Source organism: Dermacentor silvarum, chromosome 9 (genome assembly GCF_013339745.2).
Source record: "Dermacentor silvarum isolate Dsil-2018 chromosome 9, BIME_Dsil_1.4, whole genome shotgun sequence".
NCBI lineage: Eukaryota > Metazoa > Arthropoda > Arachnida > Ixodida > Ixodidae > Dermacentor > Dermacentor silvarum.
The window spans coordinates 23,451,780-23,470,265 of NC_051162.1; the positions used below are offsets into that span (position 1 = coordinate 23,451,780).

General features: G+C 45.6%; 1 protein-coding gene across 1 annotated transcript in view; it reads right to left on the reverse strand.

Moving 5' to 3' along the window:
* Positions 1-7,393: 7,393 nt before the first annotated feature.
* The window catches only part of LOC119463490 (sodium-coupled monocarboxylate transporter 1-like), a 78,070-nt gene continuing 66,977 nt past the window's right edge, over positions 7,394-18,486 (reverse strand). Inside the window, exon 9 of the mRNA XM_037724332.2 lies at positions 7,394-7,485. Within this exon, the coding sequence (XP_037580260.2) occupies positions 7,447-7,485 (39 nt within the window). The 3' untranslated portion in view covers positions 7,394-7,446. The remainder of the gene's footprint in view (positions 7,486-18,486) is intronic.

Consider the following 18,486-nt stretch of genomic DNA (forward strand, 5'->3'; position numbering starts at 1 on the left):
CGGCCACACGAATTGACAGGTGACGGGAGGGGGCAATGTATGTCTGGCACCCTTTATTGCCCATGGCGAGGCCCAATGATTTTCAGATTGCGACCTAGTCGAGTGCGCATTAGGAGGTAGTAATTGTCGAATTGGGCGCCTCCATAAGGTTCCCGTTTGTAAATTTGTAAATAGAGCACGTTGCTTTTTTTTTTCATTTGTTAGTTATTAAGACCTTGTTTCCTTTAATTTCAAAGGTTCCGCGTTAATCTCGGTGATTCGTTGTGATGATTGTTATGCGCCCCAGTTACGCGAATAAAACTGCGAAGCAGGTTTTGCGACGCTGGTGGCTCGTGAACGCGCTATTTTTGTAGATAGGCATTGACATTGGAGGTTCGTAGAAACAAACCATTTTTGGTAATTCAATGCTTACAGGGTAGGTGCGTTTATCGGCTACCATTGCAGATAGAGTATGGCTTTTGGTTTTCTGGCTTTAAATGCCCCTTTATGAATCAGCTTAATTAGGAGTTCAAGCAGTCATCAGAGCGCAGTACATTTTGCCTTAGAAGCGCTGGTACTGGCAGATACTATTGACCCAACGAGTAACTAACTCACTGCGCAGCATTTATCCGTCTGATCATTTTCAATGCACTCTCAGTCTCAATAAATGTGGCTTTCCCGGGCAGGAGAAACAAAAACGTTAGGTATTAGGTTAATTGAAATATGCACTTAAGTCTGGTTTTTCCTTTTGTTAATTTTCGGGAAGCTCGAACGAGGGCTGCAGGTTTAATTCTGATAAGGTTTTGTGTGAAGAATGTGCGAACCTGGCAGTTCTCATGGTTAGTTGGGTGCTCTCGGTTTGTTGTGCCTTGGGCTTGGCGTGGTCTATTTCCAGAGGGTGTCACCTGGCCTGCCTTGGAACGAACGGCGAAACAAAGCAGAGGCACGGGGTCTACGGTCTCTTCGAGGTGCTTGGATGCTGCAACCCCTTCGAGACCTCCTGTGGCGGTGGACGGGCTGTTATGATCGGCTTGGAACTGCACCTGTGAAATGTGGGAATCAAGCTCGAGCGCCTTTCCCGTGACGAGATAATCCTCTTTCATCCCCGAGAGAGCGTTTGACCTCTACGGAGCAGACGAAAACAGCGAGCTACCAAGAAGGAAGACCCGAGGGAGAGGAGGTCGCCAACTTGACCGCCCGACAGAGGTCTGACACTTCCACAAGTTCCCCGAAGGAGTCATATCGGCAGGTTATGCATGGAATCTGTATCTCTCCAATGTGGGAAGCAAGCTCCAGCGCTTTTCCCGTGACGAGATAATCCCCTTCAGCCCCGAGAGAGCTCTCACCTCTACGGAGCAGACGAAAACTGCGAGCTACCAAGAAGGAGGACCCGAGGGCGAGGAGGTCGGTCAACTTGACCACCGGAGAGAGGACTTCCCCGAAGGAAACGCCGGCCACCACGAGGGGATTTAAGGCCGTCCTGGCCCCCGTGTTAATCAGAACCGCTCGAGACTCGGATAGAGTCAAAACCATGTACCAATGAAGTGAATACAATCTTTTCTGTTTTTCATCATCACGATGCCCGCCTTCATCGTCGTCTCCTGATTCCTGCGGTGACGACCCACCTCACCCGGTCGAGATTATATCACCGGCAAGTAAATAAGTAACTGCAGCGTTCCAAGCAAGGGATCAAGAAGCCTTTTCTTTTTCCTCGAACGGTGCTTCACTCTATTGTTCCCCGACAACGGCCACATATGATGTGAGTGTGTGCGGCGAATGCACGAGCCATTACGTCTTCGTTGTTCTCACCAATACGCCATTGTCCTCGTGGATGGCACACGAGCCTGCGCGCGTTATTTAAAGATGGTTCAATATATATATATATATATATATATATATATATATATATATATATATATATAGAACAGGAATAAAAAGTGCACATTTTATGCAAATGCAGTGTACAATATGTATAGGGTGTTCCAAGTAGCTTGAGCCAAATTTTAAAACTATATGCATATGCCGTGTCGCTGGGCAGAACCAAGGTAATTTTTTTTGTCGTCGCATGGCGATATTAAGAATATTTTTTTTTGCATTCCACCTAATTGCATAATTAGATTTAATAATTCAAGTTCTCTAATATTATAATTAGATGAAAAGTTTCAATGAGAAAATTGTAGAGCAACATGAACAGCTCTCGATACGGCTTCCTGTTCCTAAATACGTGCTACATGGTTGTTTTTCGAAGCATGGATGAAAACCGCGAATAAATAAAAAACTGCCGCGCGACTGGTCACTCGAGGCACTTTGCCTGTATTCGCGGGCTTCTCTCATGCTTGAAAAAAAAAAGTCGCTGTTTCGCCCGAAAGGTGGAGCATCGACTGCGATAGCAAATTCGTGGGCAGCTATACAGCTATACAATATGAACAAAGAGAGACGGTAGTGGGTTCAGCGCTATTGGATCAAAACGCTTGTGGGTCGAGCGCTCTTGATCGGCAACGGGTCTCGTGCTTGGAAGCTGTTACTGCGCTGACCATTGACGTTGCGCTGTTCCAAGCTCTGCCGTATAAACACCTTTAGAAAAGTAGTTTTATCGGCAGTATGAACTTGTAAACATAGGCGCACTAACTAAATTAACAAGCATGGTGTCACGCGCGCACACGCAATACATGCATGAACGCATCTCACTCGATGCCCGCGGAAACTCGCTCTCACAACGCTGCAGGGAGTGAGCGTGGCAGCCGCTGCAGCGAGCGTATTGAGCTTCGTGCCGGCGCTCGCATCAACGCGATCTTAGCCGCGAAAACACAGGGAGAGCGGGCTCTGCCCTCGCCGCAGAAGGCTTTCAAGATACAGCCGCGCGAGCACTCGCCCGCGCGGCTGTATCTTTAACAGCACGCAGCCCCTTCCCTACTTTCCCTACGGAGCGTTGTGCGCGGTTGGAAGACTGCATGCTTCCTTCCCGCTTCCCGCCCTTGCGTGCGCGAGCCGCGATAAGGCGTTTCACATGGCGGGATTGGCACGAAAAAAATCGTTCTGTCGCACACGGCGCAGAGCGATTTTCGCTTACAGCTTTCACATGCGTCTGCGACAGTGCCATTTCCGTCGCAGCGACGCCGATGGTTTCCCCCTGTCCACTAAGCATCCAACCCTGCATCGCTAAATAAAACAACGTGGAAACTAGAGAAATATATAATTTTCGTATTATTATTTGAAAATTGAATAAGTAAAGCGTTTTTAACGTTTAAAGCGCTCAGACTTTACGATCGCTTAGTCTGCAACCGTGGTGAGTGAAACACTGCACAACACCGTAAGTATGAGCGTGGGGCTAGGGCGGCGTCGGTGGGGTGGTTTCCTTTAGTACACTTTAGTTTCGTTGTTGCGGTAATATATAGAAACCACAACTCGTCTCCTGGAGGAGTGTTTGCTTCGGCAGAAGAAGCTACCACTGAGTGTACAAGCACCTTGCACAAGTTGTAGCAATGAAGAAGTTCACGACGGTGAGGATCAAGTACCGTATGTTGAAGGCGGCGTCTGCTCCCACCTGGATAGCGTTCAGCGTCACCTTTCATCAAGCTCCTGATCCACAGGCGCTGGTGGGTACGCCCTGTTTTAAAACATAATTGAAACTGGCGTGCGATATCGCTCCGCTCAGCTTCGAACACGCGGTAAAACAGGAAAGAGCCTATTTCGACGGCGCCTGCTGTTACGTCACACGTTGCTCCGCCCACATCGCCCCGATCGCTGCGACTCAGCGACGGCGCGACCAGCATGTTGGAATCCCGTCGCGGAGAGCCCGCGACGAGTGAAAATCGCGCCATGTGAAAGAGCCTATTGCCGGCTCACCGTCGCATGCTTTCACTCGCACATACAGCGCACGGCACGCGGCGACGATTTTATCGCGCGTGGAGTTCATACAGAACCTCATGGCGACGACGACGGCGACGCCGACGGCAGGAATCCGCTTGGAGTGTATATAATTGCTATCGCAATAAAACACTTTTATGTAGCACGTATTTAACAACAGAAAGCTGTATCCGGAGTTTTTCATGTTACTCTACAATGTTTTCATTGCCACTTAATCTAATTACAATATTTGAGGAGCTGATTAATTAATTAGGAATACTTATATAATTAGGCGGAATGCAGAACATAATCTGAGTATCTCCATGCGACGGCAAACAGCAATACCTATGGTTCTGTCCGGTTACGTGGCATTGGCATATTTTAAAAGTTTGGCTCAAGTTACGTGGGACACGTGGTATAACATGCATAATATAAGACAACATATAATAACATAGCATTACATAATGTAACATTAGAAAGTGCAACACATATAACCAAAAAATAAACAACATTGATTGAGATTTCTGGAAGTCTGGACACTAAGCACATAGTAACCGTCACATACAGCAAGGTGGACAACCTACATACAAACAGGAATAAATAGTATAAATGTCATACACCAACGGCGCACCACATACCCAACCCAAAGAATATTCACATTTCTCTAACTAAATTATGAAATGGACTCTAGTGCTACTTGTAAAGGAGGCCAATGTCTGTGGAGCATGTCACTTTTCGTGTGAGTGCTCGTTGCATTTAATTTTGGCAGAAGATGCATACGTCTGCTGCGTCACTGATACGTCACTCTCCTTTAATAATAATAATAATAATAATAATAATAATAATAATAATAATAATAATAATAATAATAATAATAATAATAATAATAATAACGAGAAAATGATAATAATAAACATGCATAACAGAACCGAGATATAGGGATAGCCGGATGTGATGGTTTCCTACTTTCCTATGTTTCTACGTCTAAATAAAAAAGAATAATTATGATGACGACGGTAACTGTACTTTCGCTCCAAGCAATAACATTCTAAAGACACGGAAGAAGCTTGAAATGGCTTTAGCAGTACACGACCTTTTTTATTGCTCTCTTCATTTAATCAGTAAACTAAACAGATTTACCAACAACACGGCTTTTTAGCACTCTCCTGCCCGGGGAAAAATAGCTAAATGTACTAATTTTGTATTTTGCAGACACAGCAAGCGCACTTCATGCTTAAAACTAAAGATAAAGAGGGCGGACTAATTCACATTGGATAAAGACAGTATTACAAAACACAAACTAAAACAATCCATCAGCAAAGCCGTCACAGTGCCAGTATAAAGCAATGTCACAGTTGCATAGTTGTTAGCCCAATCTGCACAGAAATGCTACATAACAGACACTACATACGTAAATATTGCATTGCACTTGTCACCAAACTAAAAGACGATGCGGATCCCAGGTACTGTGGGCATCGGTGTAGGCGAAGCTTACCACGCTGTTTGCTTGGATTGAGGATAGTTAGCGGGGGTGTCGAGGGCAAATGTTTAATTTGTTCAGCGTTTGCTGCAAAATGAGAGTGGTGATTTGATGTTAAACGTTGCCTAGCGTGCACCACTGCTCTTTGTCTGCGTATTACACAGAACACACAGATAGATGTGCTTGCTTGAGACGTTGTTCTGACTAAGCTCCCAAAAAGGTTAGCATTGTCATTGCCTCACGAGGCAACTTCGCATCGTGGCAGAAGTGTTCAACCTTAATTGAATTGTGGGGCTGTACGTGCGAAAAGCACAATCGGGTATAAGACACGCCATGGTGAAGATATGCGTATTAATTTTGACCCCCTGGGGCTCTTTAACGTGCACCTAAGTCTAAGTACACGAGTGTTCTTGTATTTCGCGCCCGTCGAAATGCCGCGGTCGCGACCGAACCCGTGACCTCGAGCAACGCCTAGCCGCATAGCTACCGCGGCGGGCACAGAAGTGTTGATTTGACGTTCGGTCGTTTCTCTACACTCGTATAGATACTACTGTGCTTAAATGCGGCTTTCCGTCTGCACGCCCTGCGTCAATTGTCTGCTTGGCAAATTTGCACAGCGGCTTGCTACTCACGAATAGCAGAAACGTACTGTACCGTACCTTGAAACTGATGTCGCGTCTAGTCGAAACAGTTTCTTGCCTTCTTACGTTGCCTTTTTTCTCTCCCGCCCGCCCCAATATATGCGACCTACGAGCGAAGAGTGGCCATTCGCTCGTTTTGCGAGTGTCGGTTCTACTAAGGTTCTACCCATTCTTTCTGTCCTCTCGATCCCTCCCTTCTCTCTACCATTCTCTGGGCTATTGCACCTTAGTACAACGGTAAGCGCTGCAGTTTCTGGAATGCATTTGAGGGGGGGCATGGATAATTACAGTAGTCAATGCGATATTGTGGCGACCGATGCCCCATGGAGCGCCAGAGGGCATTGTAGCAACGCGATGGAAAGGTCCAAACGAACTTCACGGGTCTCTTTTCCTCTCTGCTACGCCCCTGCCATATATATGCGCGCTCTGAACCACCGATCTTGCCGTGCAAGAGAGCAGCAGCAGAAAAGTCCAACGAAGAGGCAAATCAAGTTTCGCTTTAAACTTAGGGATACGGAGGAAACAAGGTAATTATTTTGAGATGTACAGTTGTGCAATCTTTTTTGCATATCGCTACCGGGTTCACATAACATTCACTTTCATGTCGTAGTCGTCTTATTCAGGGTGCACGTCACCGTAATGATTTGTCAAACTCAAGCGTCCACATATTCTATTATACAAACTCCGTCATTGAGGCGTGACCGTCGCCCGCACATGGCCTTAAATAGAACGTGAATTGAAAATAGTACCTTGGGAAAAATAGAGTAGTCGGCGAGTTGGAACACATTCATGATTTACACTGCAAAAAGACGGACAGAAAAACAGTAGGGACGGCACTAGCGCTGTGTTACAGCTGAAAGTTAGCACACGCAGTATTGGGTGAGCAAGGGTCGATCGCTTTAAATAAGCCGTCTTTTGCTTTTCTACTTAACACTTACCATGCACCTCGCCAATGGGATTGCTGGTTTTGTCACGCCACTTTCGAGGCTCGTCTTTTGTTTTTGTGAAATTATAATTTAACTGGCCTTATTCAGTAAGCCTTCGGCTGATAGAAAGCAATCATGTCGTCTCTACTATTTGCCCAACATTTGGTGCTATAAATCCCAATGTAGTACCTTGGTTACCACCAAGAGGTTTACGTACTGCAACCAGCTACATATCGTTCTTTTTAGTGTTTCTAATGAAATATCTTTGTGATAAACCTTATAATTTTAGTTGGCGGCGGCGCCCTGCTGAAGCAGAGCGATAATAATTCCTAAAAATTTGCGGTGAACTGGAAACATTTTGGCACAAATTACATCTGATCTCGTCCACGAGATTAGCTGGTGTGGAAGCTACACAATACTCAGTGGTTGTGCTATAAAGTATATTTTAGCTTCCGGAAATGTTCGTGCCACAGCGGATTCATTTGGCTGCACATAAATAAAATAACTGTACTTGCGTTTTTTGCAGGAGGCATTAGCCTCAAAACTCGCCAGAGCGGGAATAAGACGTCGGATGTCAAGTTGTGCCTTCCAGCATTGGGATAGTGGGTTCCAGCTGCAAGAGTGATGAGCGGACAGTTTTGAGTGGAGGACGACATTACAAATCTGTGATTCAAAATATAGACGTCGCGGCCAAGGAACGTGTGAGCAGAGCAATAACAGTCTAATTTAACCCGTTGCACTCCAAGAGCGAGGCTTTCCGGCAGACATGCGCTTGAACGCTACTGAGGCCAACGCCAAAGAAGCAGGAAGTAGCACATTGTCGGAGAAAAGATTGACTTCCGTGAATACTCAATCGCTAAGTGAAAGCCCTAGTACTAGAATAGGCTGCTCAGCAAATGTTGTTGAATAAGCATATTTTTATATGAGAAGCGCCAGCATGAATAAGTAAGAAAAGAAGGTCCACACTGGCCAGCACAATCTCTGTCTCATTCTTGTAGCCCTTAGGCACTTTATAAACCGTAATCTTCAACCAACGTGCCCAAGTTCTAATGCTCTTCAGGTTGATTGATGGGAAATAACTGATGGTAAATAAAAGACAATTTGGAAGATCATACATCGTTGTACGGGAGTCAAGCAGTATCCAGGCCCAAAATAGAGTGTACTAGAATGGGGGAGTGGGTCCAGCGGACACCTTAGCAAGCGCCGAGGGTGACGCAAAAAAACGCGGAAAATGTGGCGGCGCTGCCGTCGCCTTATCTCAGGTGAATAAACGTTGGCTCCGGCTGTTTCGGCAGCTTTCATTGGCTGAGGCGAGCTCGCGGGCTGAGTAGATGTCTTCTCGATGCACCGTCGTTGTTGCGTCGCTTGGGTTCTTTCCGCCGCTCTTTTTCCATTTTATTTACAATAGATCTCAGTGTTACCGCCACCGAGTATCCGCCTGTCAAAGCGCCATGTAGCTGCGGTAGGATCTCCGACGCGACTAGCGTCCGGCCGGCGAGCGGGGCCACTCATTCGAGAGAAAGTGACGGTGGCGCCATCTGGATTTTGAATAAGAAATGCCTCAGCGCAGAGCCCTCGTTCGACCCATCCCCCCATTCTGGTACACTCTACCCAAAGTCAGCTACAAGAAAAAAAATTACAACGCTCGCATAACGGCGTGCTTCGTGCACCGAAGAATGGCGATGACAGGTGCATGCACAGAAAGGTAAGAAACGTATCAAAAAATGTTTAGAGATTAGGTTCACCTTGTGTCACAGTGGTCCCTGAACTACGCATGGTGGTCTAATATGTGTTAATTCCACTATGGCTGAAATAAGGATTGCCGTACTTTTACTTCAGTTTCAATCAATCAATCAATCAATCAATTTTATTTGGCACTCATTACAGCATCTGCACATAACGAATGCGAGGACAAGAACAAACGCTGCTAAGTAGCAGCTTGACATGGTTCTTGTCTTGTCAGTTTCATGTCTGATTGCGTGCAGTTGATTACGTTGAGTATCCGTAAGCTATTCAATTGTCAAATAGCTCGCGAAAATTCAAAATTATTGATAAAGAAAAAAAGTTTGGTGTGGTTTAGCTTTGGTTAACCCTGGTTCATAGCGAAATCTTCACTGCCCTGGCTAGGCCAATTGTCGAGCTGTGGCCGAGGTGTGGTTTCACAATGATATACAGACATTTTTGGAATGAATACAGTGTTTATTCATCTTTTTATGCCTGTGAAGACACTGCCGTGATCAGTAAAGTAGTGAGACTTGGTTGTAACTCGCCGCCGGGCCCAACTCGATTCGGCAACGGCGGCAATGTCTCCTATCAGGGCTCCGTAAAGGCCTAAATATAGTCCGATGTAGCGTGAACACGCGTACACGTTATGTCTCGTTGGCGAGAACAACAGCGGCTATAGTTTGACCGATGGTTCGCCTACTGGCGCCGCCAACGTAACCGGACGCGCGGCCAATGCGCTCCGACGTCCCCGGCGTCTTATGGCGCTCGCCCGTACGCACGCACAAGCGCACACGCACGCACACGCACGCACGAACACACAGAAACACAGACACACCGATCACGTCGGACTATAAACGCGCCTTAATGCCCTCTTGTGGTTTGACCTCTAGCTCTCAAGGTGAAAACTGTTGAGTCGCCGACGGCTTCCCGAGGTAGCGTAATGAAGCTTTCGCTTCAATGCTTTGTATGCGATTCGAGGACCTAATCGATTAGGTCAGTATTCTATTCATATTTGAAGGTTTAAAATATTCTTACACCACTGCCCATTTCCTCCATTTGTGTCTGCCGCCTACCTCATTGGTACTGGTGGGACTGCATCAATAAGCATAAGCGCACGAACCGCTACCGCACTACGCACCAAGCCACCTCCAACAACGTAATAGTCCTGCCTCGATGTGACGCTAGTGCCCCATTGATGCGCGAAGACGCTGCCGCGGCTTCCGCTTTGTTGCGACGTGCTGTCCGCGTCATGCACCGCCTTGGGGAGCCATGAGCGCTGCGCGGTGAACATTTCGTCCGACAACGCAATACGGAGCAGTGTCGATAGGGAGTGACAGATGTCTTCGAAAGCAATGTTTTCTTTGGAAAACGTCTTGCTCGTAGTGGGACAGCACAGATAAGCATGCTGTCAAGAGAAAGCAGCAGTCTAGGACCATCTCATTACGCACATTCATACAATTACGTCGAGAAACAATTCGCAAAGAACGAGTTCGGTTCGTTGCGCAGTGTGTGTGATAGATTGGTTTTGAAGGGTCGTGTCTGCACCGTTGGAAGGCCGCAGACTTACGTTGGACGAGGCATTTCCTGGTAACAATTTGTTCATCTTCGTCGTGTTCCTCTTGCTATGTTAGCTTAGAGCAATGTGGCGAACAGACATCGAAACATTAAAACAGACAAGGGTGGCCACTACTATCAACTACTATTCACAGGCCACCCAACAATATATGTATTATTTGGTTCGCATACGCACCATCACGTCATCGCACCGCTGGGTGAAATCTGCGACATAAAATTCGCTCATGTCCAAGAACGGAAAAGTGTGTGAAAGCTAAGGTACCACAGTCAAAATGCCAGACGAACTAGCCCAACCGTCAATCATCCTGTGTTCCTCATACACACGAACAGAAGATTTACTTGAACCGATTTGCGCTGTGCGTCGGATCCGCACAATTTCTTTCTTTTTGTTACAAGATAAGTCTCACAGAATCACAGGAAGATCGGCATTTCGTTTTTATTGCGATAGCAATTATATGGACACTTCAACCGGATTTCTGCCGTAGTCGCCGCCGCCGTGAGGTTCCGTATAAAGTCCAAGGGCGATAAAATCGTCGCTGCGCGCCGTATTCCCCCGCGCGCTATCACGGAGAGCGAACGCACGGCGGAAAGCAAACGCGACCGTCGCGCGAAAGGCCGTGGGAGTATGGGAGGGGGGGAGGCGGGGCGACGCTTTGCTGCTGCACGAAATGCGTATCTTGCAATCGGGTGCAAGGGCAACTGGCCACTCAATATCCCACGCGAAAGCAAGAAAGCGGGAAGGCAGCGCGGGAGGGAGGGGAGGGGGCAGCTACTACTCTGCCAACTGCATTTGTACTTTGCCCGACTGTGGCGGTCGCCCGCACCGTCTCTTATCTCCACACGGCTCTGACCTTTGTATGCGCTGTGCGTTCGCAGCTCAGTTTCCGTTGAAGCGATAGACCGCACGAATCTTCGCCCGCTGCGGCAGCTACGCTTGCTGCCAGCGTTTTGACAGTCGTTCTCTGCGGTCATTCAGTGCTTTCTATTCATGTTTGCTTGTGCGCGCTGACACCACGCTTATTAATTCAGTTAGTAAGCGAATGTGTCCAAGTTTATGCAGCCGATAAAACTACTATCCCTACACCGAATAGCTCTCTACTAATTTGCTATCGCAATTGATGCTTTGCCTTTCGGGTGAAACTGCGACATTTTTTAAAGCTAGTTTCAGCGTTAAATAGGCGATTTCAAACCGTACGCCTAAACGGAGGAGCTATAGCACTTGAAGTCTTGCGCGTAATCACTTCAACGACAAGAACAGATTTCGTGCATGAGATACGTCACCTCTGTTGTCATAGCTGCAAGTAAGTTATGAACCGTATCTCACGCTACCATTGAACACACGTCATCTGGCAACTTAGTTAACTTAGGTTAAAGGTGCCATCACAATCCTACAGCAAATTCTATCACTGCTAAATCAGTTCTCGGATACAGTCATAATCGACTGGACTCAGCGTGATGACTAGAGACCGGATTTTAGGCAAATGCCTTTTTTTTTGTTCCTTGCGCTCCTACCGCCCCACTTTGATATATTAGCATGAATTAGAGGTTAAGAAGGGCTTTTATAGTGTTTTTATAATGCCTATAAATGCCTATTTTGGCGTTTGTGCCTAAATGCCTATAAATGCCTATAAATTCCCATTTTCAATATCGGCGCCTATATGAACACTATTTACCCTCGAGTGTCGCTTTCGAGTGCCGTTAGAGACCGTTATTCATGCTACCGGGCAACATTGAGTGTCCGGAACTCTATGGGGTTTCACCTAGTCCTCTAGTTCAACGAACTCCTGGAAAACAACCACTAGCAGCAGTGAAATTGGAGGCGCCGGCCAGCATATACGCCGCCGCGCTGACATGGCGTGAGCGGTTGGCGAATGCGAAACCGCGGAGAGCCGCCAGGGGAAAGGAGTGAAGAGCAAAATAAGGAAGAAAAATGTGATGAGCATGCGGCTTTTGTTTTGTTTGTAATTTGCTTTTTCAGGTGTTCACCGCCATTGAGCGTTCCTTCTCAGCGTACAAGATCATTCTCAGTGACAAGCGGCATAATTTTGAATCCAAAAATCTGGAGATGGTGGTAATTTGCTATTCTTTCCACAATCTTCACAGTGATTCTTAGACTACGTTCCGCGTGCTCTCTAAACAGATTTCTTCAAACATGTGCACTTCAAATGGGCGGAAGTGTATTTGGCAGTGTTGAGACGTTTTGCCTGTGCAATTCGGATAACGTCATTGTGTATGAGAAAATTGCCAGAGTTGTACCTAACAGTCCTCAAGTAAGAACATGTTATTTCTTAATAAATCGTAGTCTCTCTTGCATTTAATATTTATCTGTTCTGTTGTGTCTTAATTTAATTGCGTCAGGTAGACATAAAGTACCACATTTTTAATCAGTATTCTCAGTATTATTTTTAATGCCTGTTTCACTATATGCAACGCTCGAGTACAGTGGCCGTTGAACATGAATATGAGCAGTGTGCTTCTTGAATTAGGCCAATTGATCGTCAATAGTCCAGCTGTATTATGGGGCAATTGCACGGCTATGTTCAACTGTTGGCGCATTTGTGCAATCATACACAATAACATTTCTAGTGATTTTTTTGTCGTAGGTACAGGTCGCGCACGTCTTCGTTTGAAAGAATTTGCATTTATGTAAAGATTTATTGCGCCTATATTTACGACGTTGGAAGCCTAAAACGTTGTATTGCCTGCCTATTTTTGGCGCCTATAACTCGTTTTTTTAATGCCTAAAGATCCGGCCTCTAGTGATGACTCTGCACAGCATAACACGCGGTAATCTATAAGGTTACTATGCAGGCAAACCAATTTGAGAACTCACAAAGTATTGTTCTTCCCAAGGAAACCCTTACAACAGTCCTGGCCGTGAAGGCTAGGATGTCGGCAAGCACGCGGATTTTGATACCATCGTGTACCATTCAGTTTGCCCCCTAATTTTTCCAGGCCACAGCTAGTGCTGGTGTGGCACATATGGTTTCTGAGTGTGCTGTGACTGCGGAAATCCTCATATCCATCATAGGGGACCCCAACAGAATCTCTCAAGCATGCCCACATTGCTCGACCACAACGGACTAGGTGGATGTTAGGCAGCGCATCTAGACCTGTCTGTAAATGCTGGAATACATTTAAGGGGAAACTGAGACGTCCACCCAAATGTAGCAAATTGAACTATAACATCAAACACTTGCCTTTGCTTCGAGTTGTCGACAAATTCGACTTCGCCCTGCCATCTGCTGGCCGCCTGGTTAGCTCAGATGGTAGAGCGGCTGCCCCGGAAAGGCGGTGGTCCCGGGTTCGAGTCCCGGACCAGGACGAATTTTTCTTCAACTGCGAGGCTTTCTTTCAAGGAACCCGGTTGGGTTTCCTTTGTAGCAAATTGCTACATTTGGGTGGATGTCTCAGTTTCCCTTTAATTACTTATCTCCACCTAGCGGATTTCCGCTGAACTATAACATCAAACACGTGCCTTTGCTTCGAGTTGTCGACAAATTCGACTTCGCCCTGCCATCTGCTAGCCGCCTGGTTAGCTCAGATGGTAGAGCGGCTGCCCCGGAAAGGCGGTGGTCCCGGGTTCGAGTCCCAGACCAGGATGAATTTTTCTTCAACTGCGAGGCTTTCTTTTGAGGAACCCGGTAGGGTTTCCATTGTAGCAAATTGCTACATTTGGGTGGATGTCTCAGTTTCCCTTTAATTACTTATCTCCACCTAGCGGATTTCCACTGAACTATAACATCAAATGCTGGAATACAGCGAGCGTTGTCTTTCCCAGGCGGGGTTGTGGGCAGTAGACCCAGAAGCCTACCGGACATGGGCGAGGTCCACCGCCTGTTCCCGAAGTTTATTGTACTTTATACATTCCACTGGCTTGCCTGCCTCTTCGAGACCCTTCCTACTATAAATAATGGACAACAACGACAACAGAGATGACGACGACAAGCACAACAACCTCAACAGAGAAACACATGATGTCTTTCGTCACAACCCTAGTACTCATGTGGTGGTAGGCCTAGGCAGTAGTGGACAGAATGATCTATCATTGATTTAGTTGATCACACTACGACAGTGTCCATTGAAGAAATCAAAGAAATGTTTCACTTTTCACAGGAACTTGCGCGCTGAGGTCCCTTATATCCATGATGTGATTTCTTTCGGAGTTTTTGGAGGATGCTTGGAAAACATCCGCATAATAATAATAATAATAATAATAATAATAATAATAATAATAATAATAATAATAATAATAATAATAATCAATTATTCAACCAATCGTTCCTTTAACGTACCCAGTTCGGGCATGGCCAGTCCTTTGAGGTTAATATTATTATTAAGAATAATGACGAAGACGACAACATTATATTCTATCAAGGCAATGACATTTGAAAGACAACAAAACGGTCGAAACGGCTTTACCGAGACGTCACTTTTTCTATTTTTCCCTCGTTTAACATATACTGTAGAATGAAACAAATTTGAAAACATGTAGTCTAACCCCCGTATTCACAAACGCACCTCGACTCGACCCTCCGCTCGAAATGCTCCTTGAGGGCGGCTTTTCGTTTCACAAATCGCCCTCCACTCGAAACGCGCCCTGAGTGAAGGAAAGCTCGAGCGTTTTACTCGAGAATCTCAAGGTAGCCTCGCAGCTACCTTAAATCGCTCCTTGAGTGCAGTTAGTGCGCAAACATGGCTGCGTTGTGATCTGTCGCTCGCCTAGTCGGCTTTTTCAGATGAACGCCAGTTGCCTCCGCAGCTTTTCTTTCGTTAACGATGCTGCGCATCTTCAAGAGCATCGTTTTACGGACCGGTGCATTCCTCTGGAGCGCTTCGTCAACGGAGTAATTCTACTGTGGCACCGAGACAGACCGGCCGTCCTGTCAAGAAGACTGCCAGCTAGAGCAGTGACGTGTCGTCTTAATCCGTGCACGAGCCAGTTGATGACCTGCATACGTGTATTCTTCGTACGAGTGCTCCGAAACTACTATCGGCGCCAGCGCATTGACGTGTTTCTCGTGGGTGATCGCACAAAGCAGCATCATTTGAAGCGCAGCACGATACATAACTGCGGCGGACTTCGAACTTATGAAAAGAAACAACTGCGAAGATTCCTGCCATTTAGCGGGTGTGTTGACAGTGTGCTTGATTGCTGGATGCGGGTCTGGCTGCGCGAGCGCCGGAATTCTCCCCGCCTGAGCGGTTTGTACTCGGGTGCATCAGTTACTACGCTATTCCAAAGACGGCGAAGCCCACTACAGCAAGGCGAGCAGCTCTATAAACGACCAGGTGTGTTCACTTTTCTATTTCGTTATAATTTCATGCAGTAAATTGCTCTAAGAAAAACAAAAAGTATGCTGTAATTTTGCGTAGGACGTGTGCCGTAGCTGCTATTTAAAGTCGTTAGCAATAATTACGCGAGCCTTGCTTCAAAATATTCAGTTTAATTAGCTTATCATGCTTATGAACATCCAAGCCCAACGAAGAAGTGAGCAACCATGAAATGGTTTTCATAATTATGCCTGCATGTATACGGAGGGAATGTAATGTTTTATTTCAATACAAAACATTGAATAACAATACAAGAGATGATAGTTTTTGTAGATCACATTATCTTTATTGTGATAAAGAACAAGCTGTAGCAGTTGACCAAGCTCCTAATACAGAAAATGCTAGCAAGTGGTAGCATATATATGCCACATATATTTGTTGCGCACATTCAGCTATTAGTGAGTGCATTATGTAAGTGTTAGATTGCTGTATGGGTCTGGCTGTGCAAACGCCAGACCAGCTTAAAACTATCTTTGCAAACATAAATGAAAACAGCCTGAGCTCATCAATGTAAAAAAAATCGGTTTCCTGAACACAATGAAAATTCTTAACTAATGTATTTACTATGAAAATGAAACTAGTTAGTTAAAAGCTAGTTTTTATGTGCGTTAACATCATTGTATGTTTATGACCAACCCCTTCTCTTATGCAGGAACCAGGCTGCCAACGCAACCACGCAGAGCAACTGCCTTTTCAAGGGCGCTGCGCTTGCGTTGGTGTGCCAGCGTAGAAGAGTGGAGCTCCAGTTAATGTGTCCTGCTGCACTGTAGTTGTCGCACTATTTTGGCTAAAACCTCAATCTCCTTTCTGACATCCTAACAGCTCAAACATCACCACTAAAGGCATTTTGCATACATCTGCCTTCATAGGCACCTTGCTGCCTAAGTCTGTATTTTTCACCCAGGTTTCTTTTCTTAACCCATATTTAATAAAGCAGTCTGTATCACTGAAAAGACGAGGATAATTTTAATTTATTGTTTCAGAGATTGACACTTGGATTTCTGGTCAATCCAAGTGTCAATCTCTGAAACAATAAATTAAAATTATCCTCGTCTTTTTGTGTTCTGATAGGATCGCAAAAAGAGCGTGGACTGTGATCCTACAAACACAAGCAGTAGTACTACTGACAAAGCTATTCTAGAATAAAACACCATCCGTGTTCTGGACAGTAGACTAGCAGTGTTCTAGACAGTAGCATACCGTCGGGTGTGGCCACCGGACGGTATACAGGGGTAAATCCTTACAGAATATACGCTGTTTCAGCTCCGGTTCTAACTTCAGCTTAAGATGAATTATGAAGACCGGAACCATGAATTTGTTACATTCGATGCGGATAAGAGTTGGCTTCCATGGGGCTTGCAGAAGTTCAGTAATTGACCCAGGAAACAAAGCGAGTCTTGTGGGATCCAACAGGCCAAATGGAGATGCAGATAGTCACAATGGCGTTGCTGAAAAATACAATATAGAGCGCATTACTACCATGAGTTCAACAAAGCTGAGATCAACCATTACAATTATGGTATATTTCTTGATGTACACTTGCTCATGCAAACGTAGCTTCAACATTCCACTAAATACTAAAGTGCTGCATTACAAATTGTGGGCAGTAACAAAGCTCACGTCTCAACCGTAACACATTACGAGCAACTCATGACTTCGCACATCATAATAATAACTATGCTCTTCAAAACAATAATACATGACTGTTGAAGAGGAATGAAATATGAGTTTGATTTCATTATGGGATAGCTGTTTCATGTTTGCGGTTTTAAATAACACGGCGTGCATTTCACCATTTTATCAATGTGGTCTGACAAAACATCAATATTATTAGTGATAAGTATGAAAAATAACCACAGACTAACTACCGGGCAGATCAGTCAAGTACTTCCGCAGCACCTAGGTTCTTTAGGGGAAGCGAGATGGTGCATTTCCAACAGGCAGACACCGTATCTATCGATGCTTTAACGTCAGTCACATTCCTTACCGTGCAACACAGACGTTGATTTTTTTCCCATCAGCTGGTCTTTCCAAGGCCCACATCCTGCAGCAGAATGTCAAAAATGATATGTATATAGGGTGTTCGCACGCTAAGTTCAGTGCAGCTAAGCAACTGAAATGAAGAGACATAGCTCAACTAAAAAAAAAAAAAAAAAAACTTAGCATTTGCGTGAATTTGCAAGCACTGTTTATGGAACGTGCAGGAGATGCTACGACATGGCACCTTGAAAAAAGGTAAGACGAAAAAAAAAAACACTAATGCTGGCAATGAACTACTGACAAGTGAATTTTCGGACGAATAAATGATTGCGTACCGTATATTTGAAGTGAAGCAGCACTAGGAAATACAGGCACCAGTGCTGGTTCATTGACGATATGTGCTACAATTTGAACAAACCGACTAACCACCACTGCTTCTAAAATAAAGTACAGGACTGAAAAACATTTGTTTCCTTAAAACTGCCGGAGCTACGCACTCAACCATATGCATTCTGCCACATGTATACTACAACTGCTTCTTGTCTACTGAAAGATTTCTTACGCGATAGTGGAATGATTATCGGACACAGTCGTGGAGCGGTGCCTTCTGCATTTATGTTTAAACAGCTGAACCGATAACAGATTGTCGCGCCGAATATCCCACAAGCTCCAAAGCAAAAAAGAAAAAAAGGAACGTCTCGCGCAATTTTATGCTGCCTCGAATAGTATGCTTCGGGTGCTAATGCCCGCAGCATGAGCAACTGGAGCCAGTCATGCTTGGATACATTGGACACGTTTTATTGATAGCGCGGCGGCAACTTCGCCAAACCCGCAACAGCGTAATGTGGTTCCGTGCATAAACTGCTCACTCACCCTTATTTTTGTCCCTGTTGCTGCTTTCAGAAAGCTTTCAGCAGCACTTGGTCTTGAAGGTAAACAAAGCTGCCCATCGGCCGTTCCATGCGTTGCCTCCTTCGAAGTCAATCCGGCTCGGTCACAG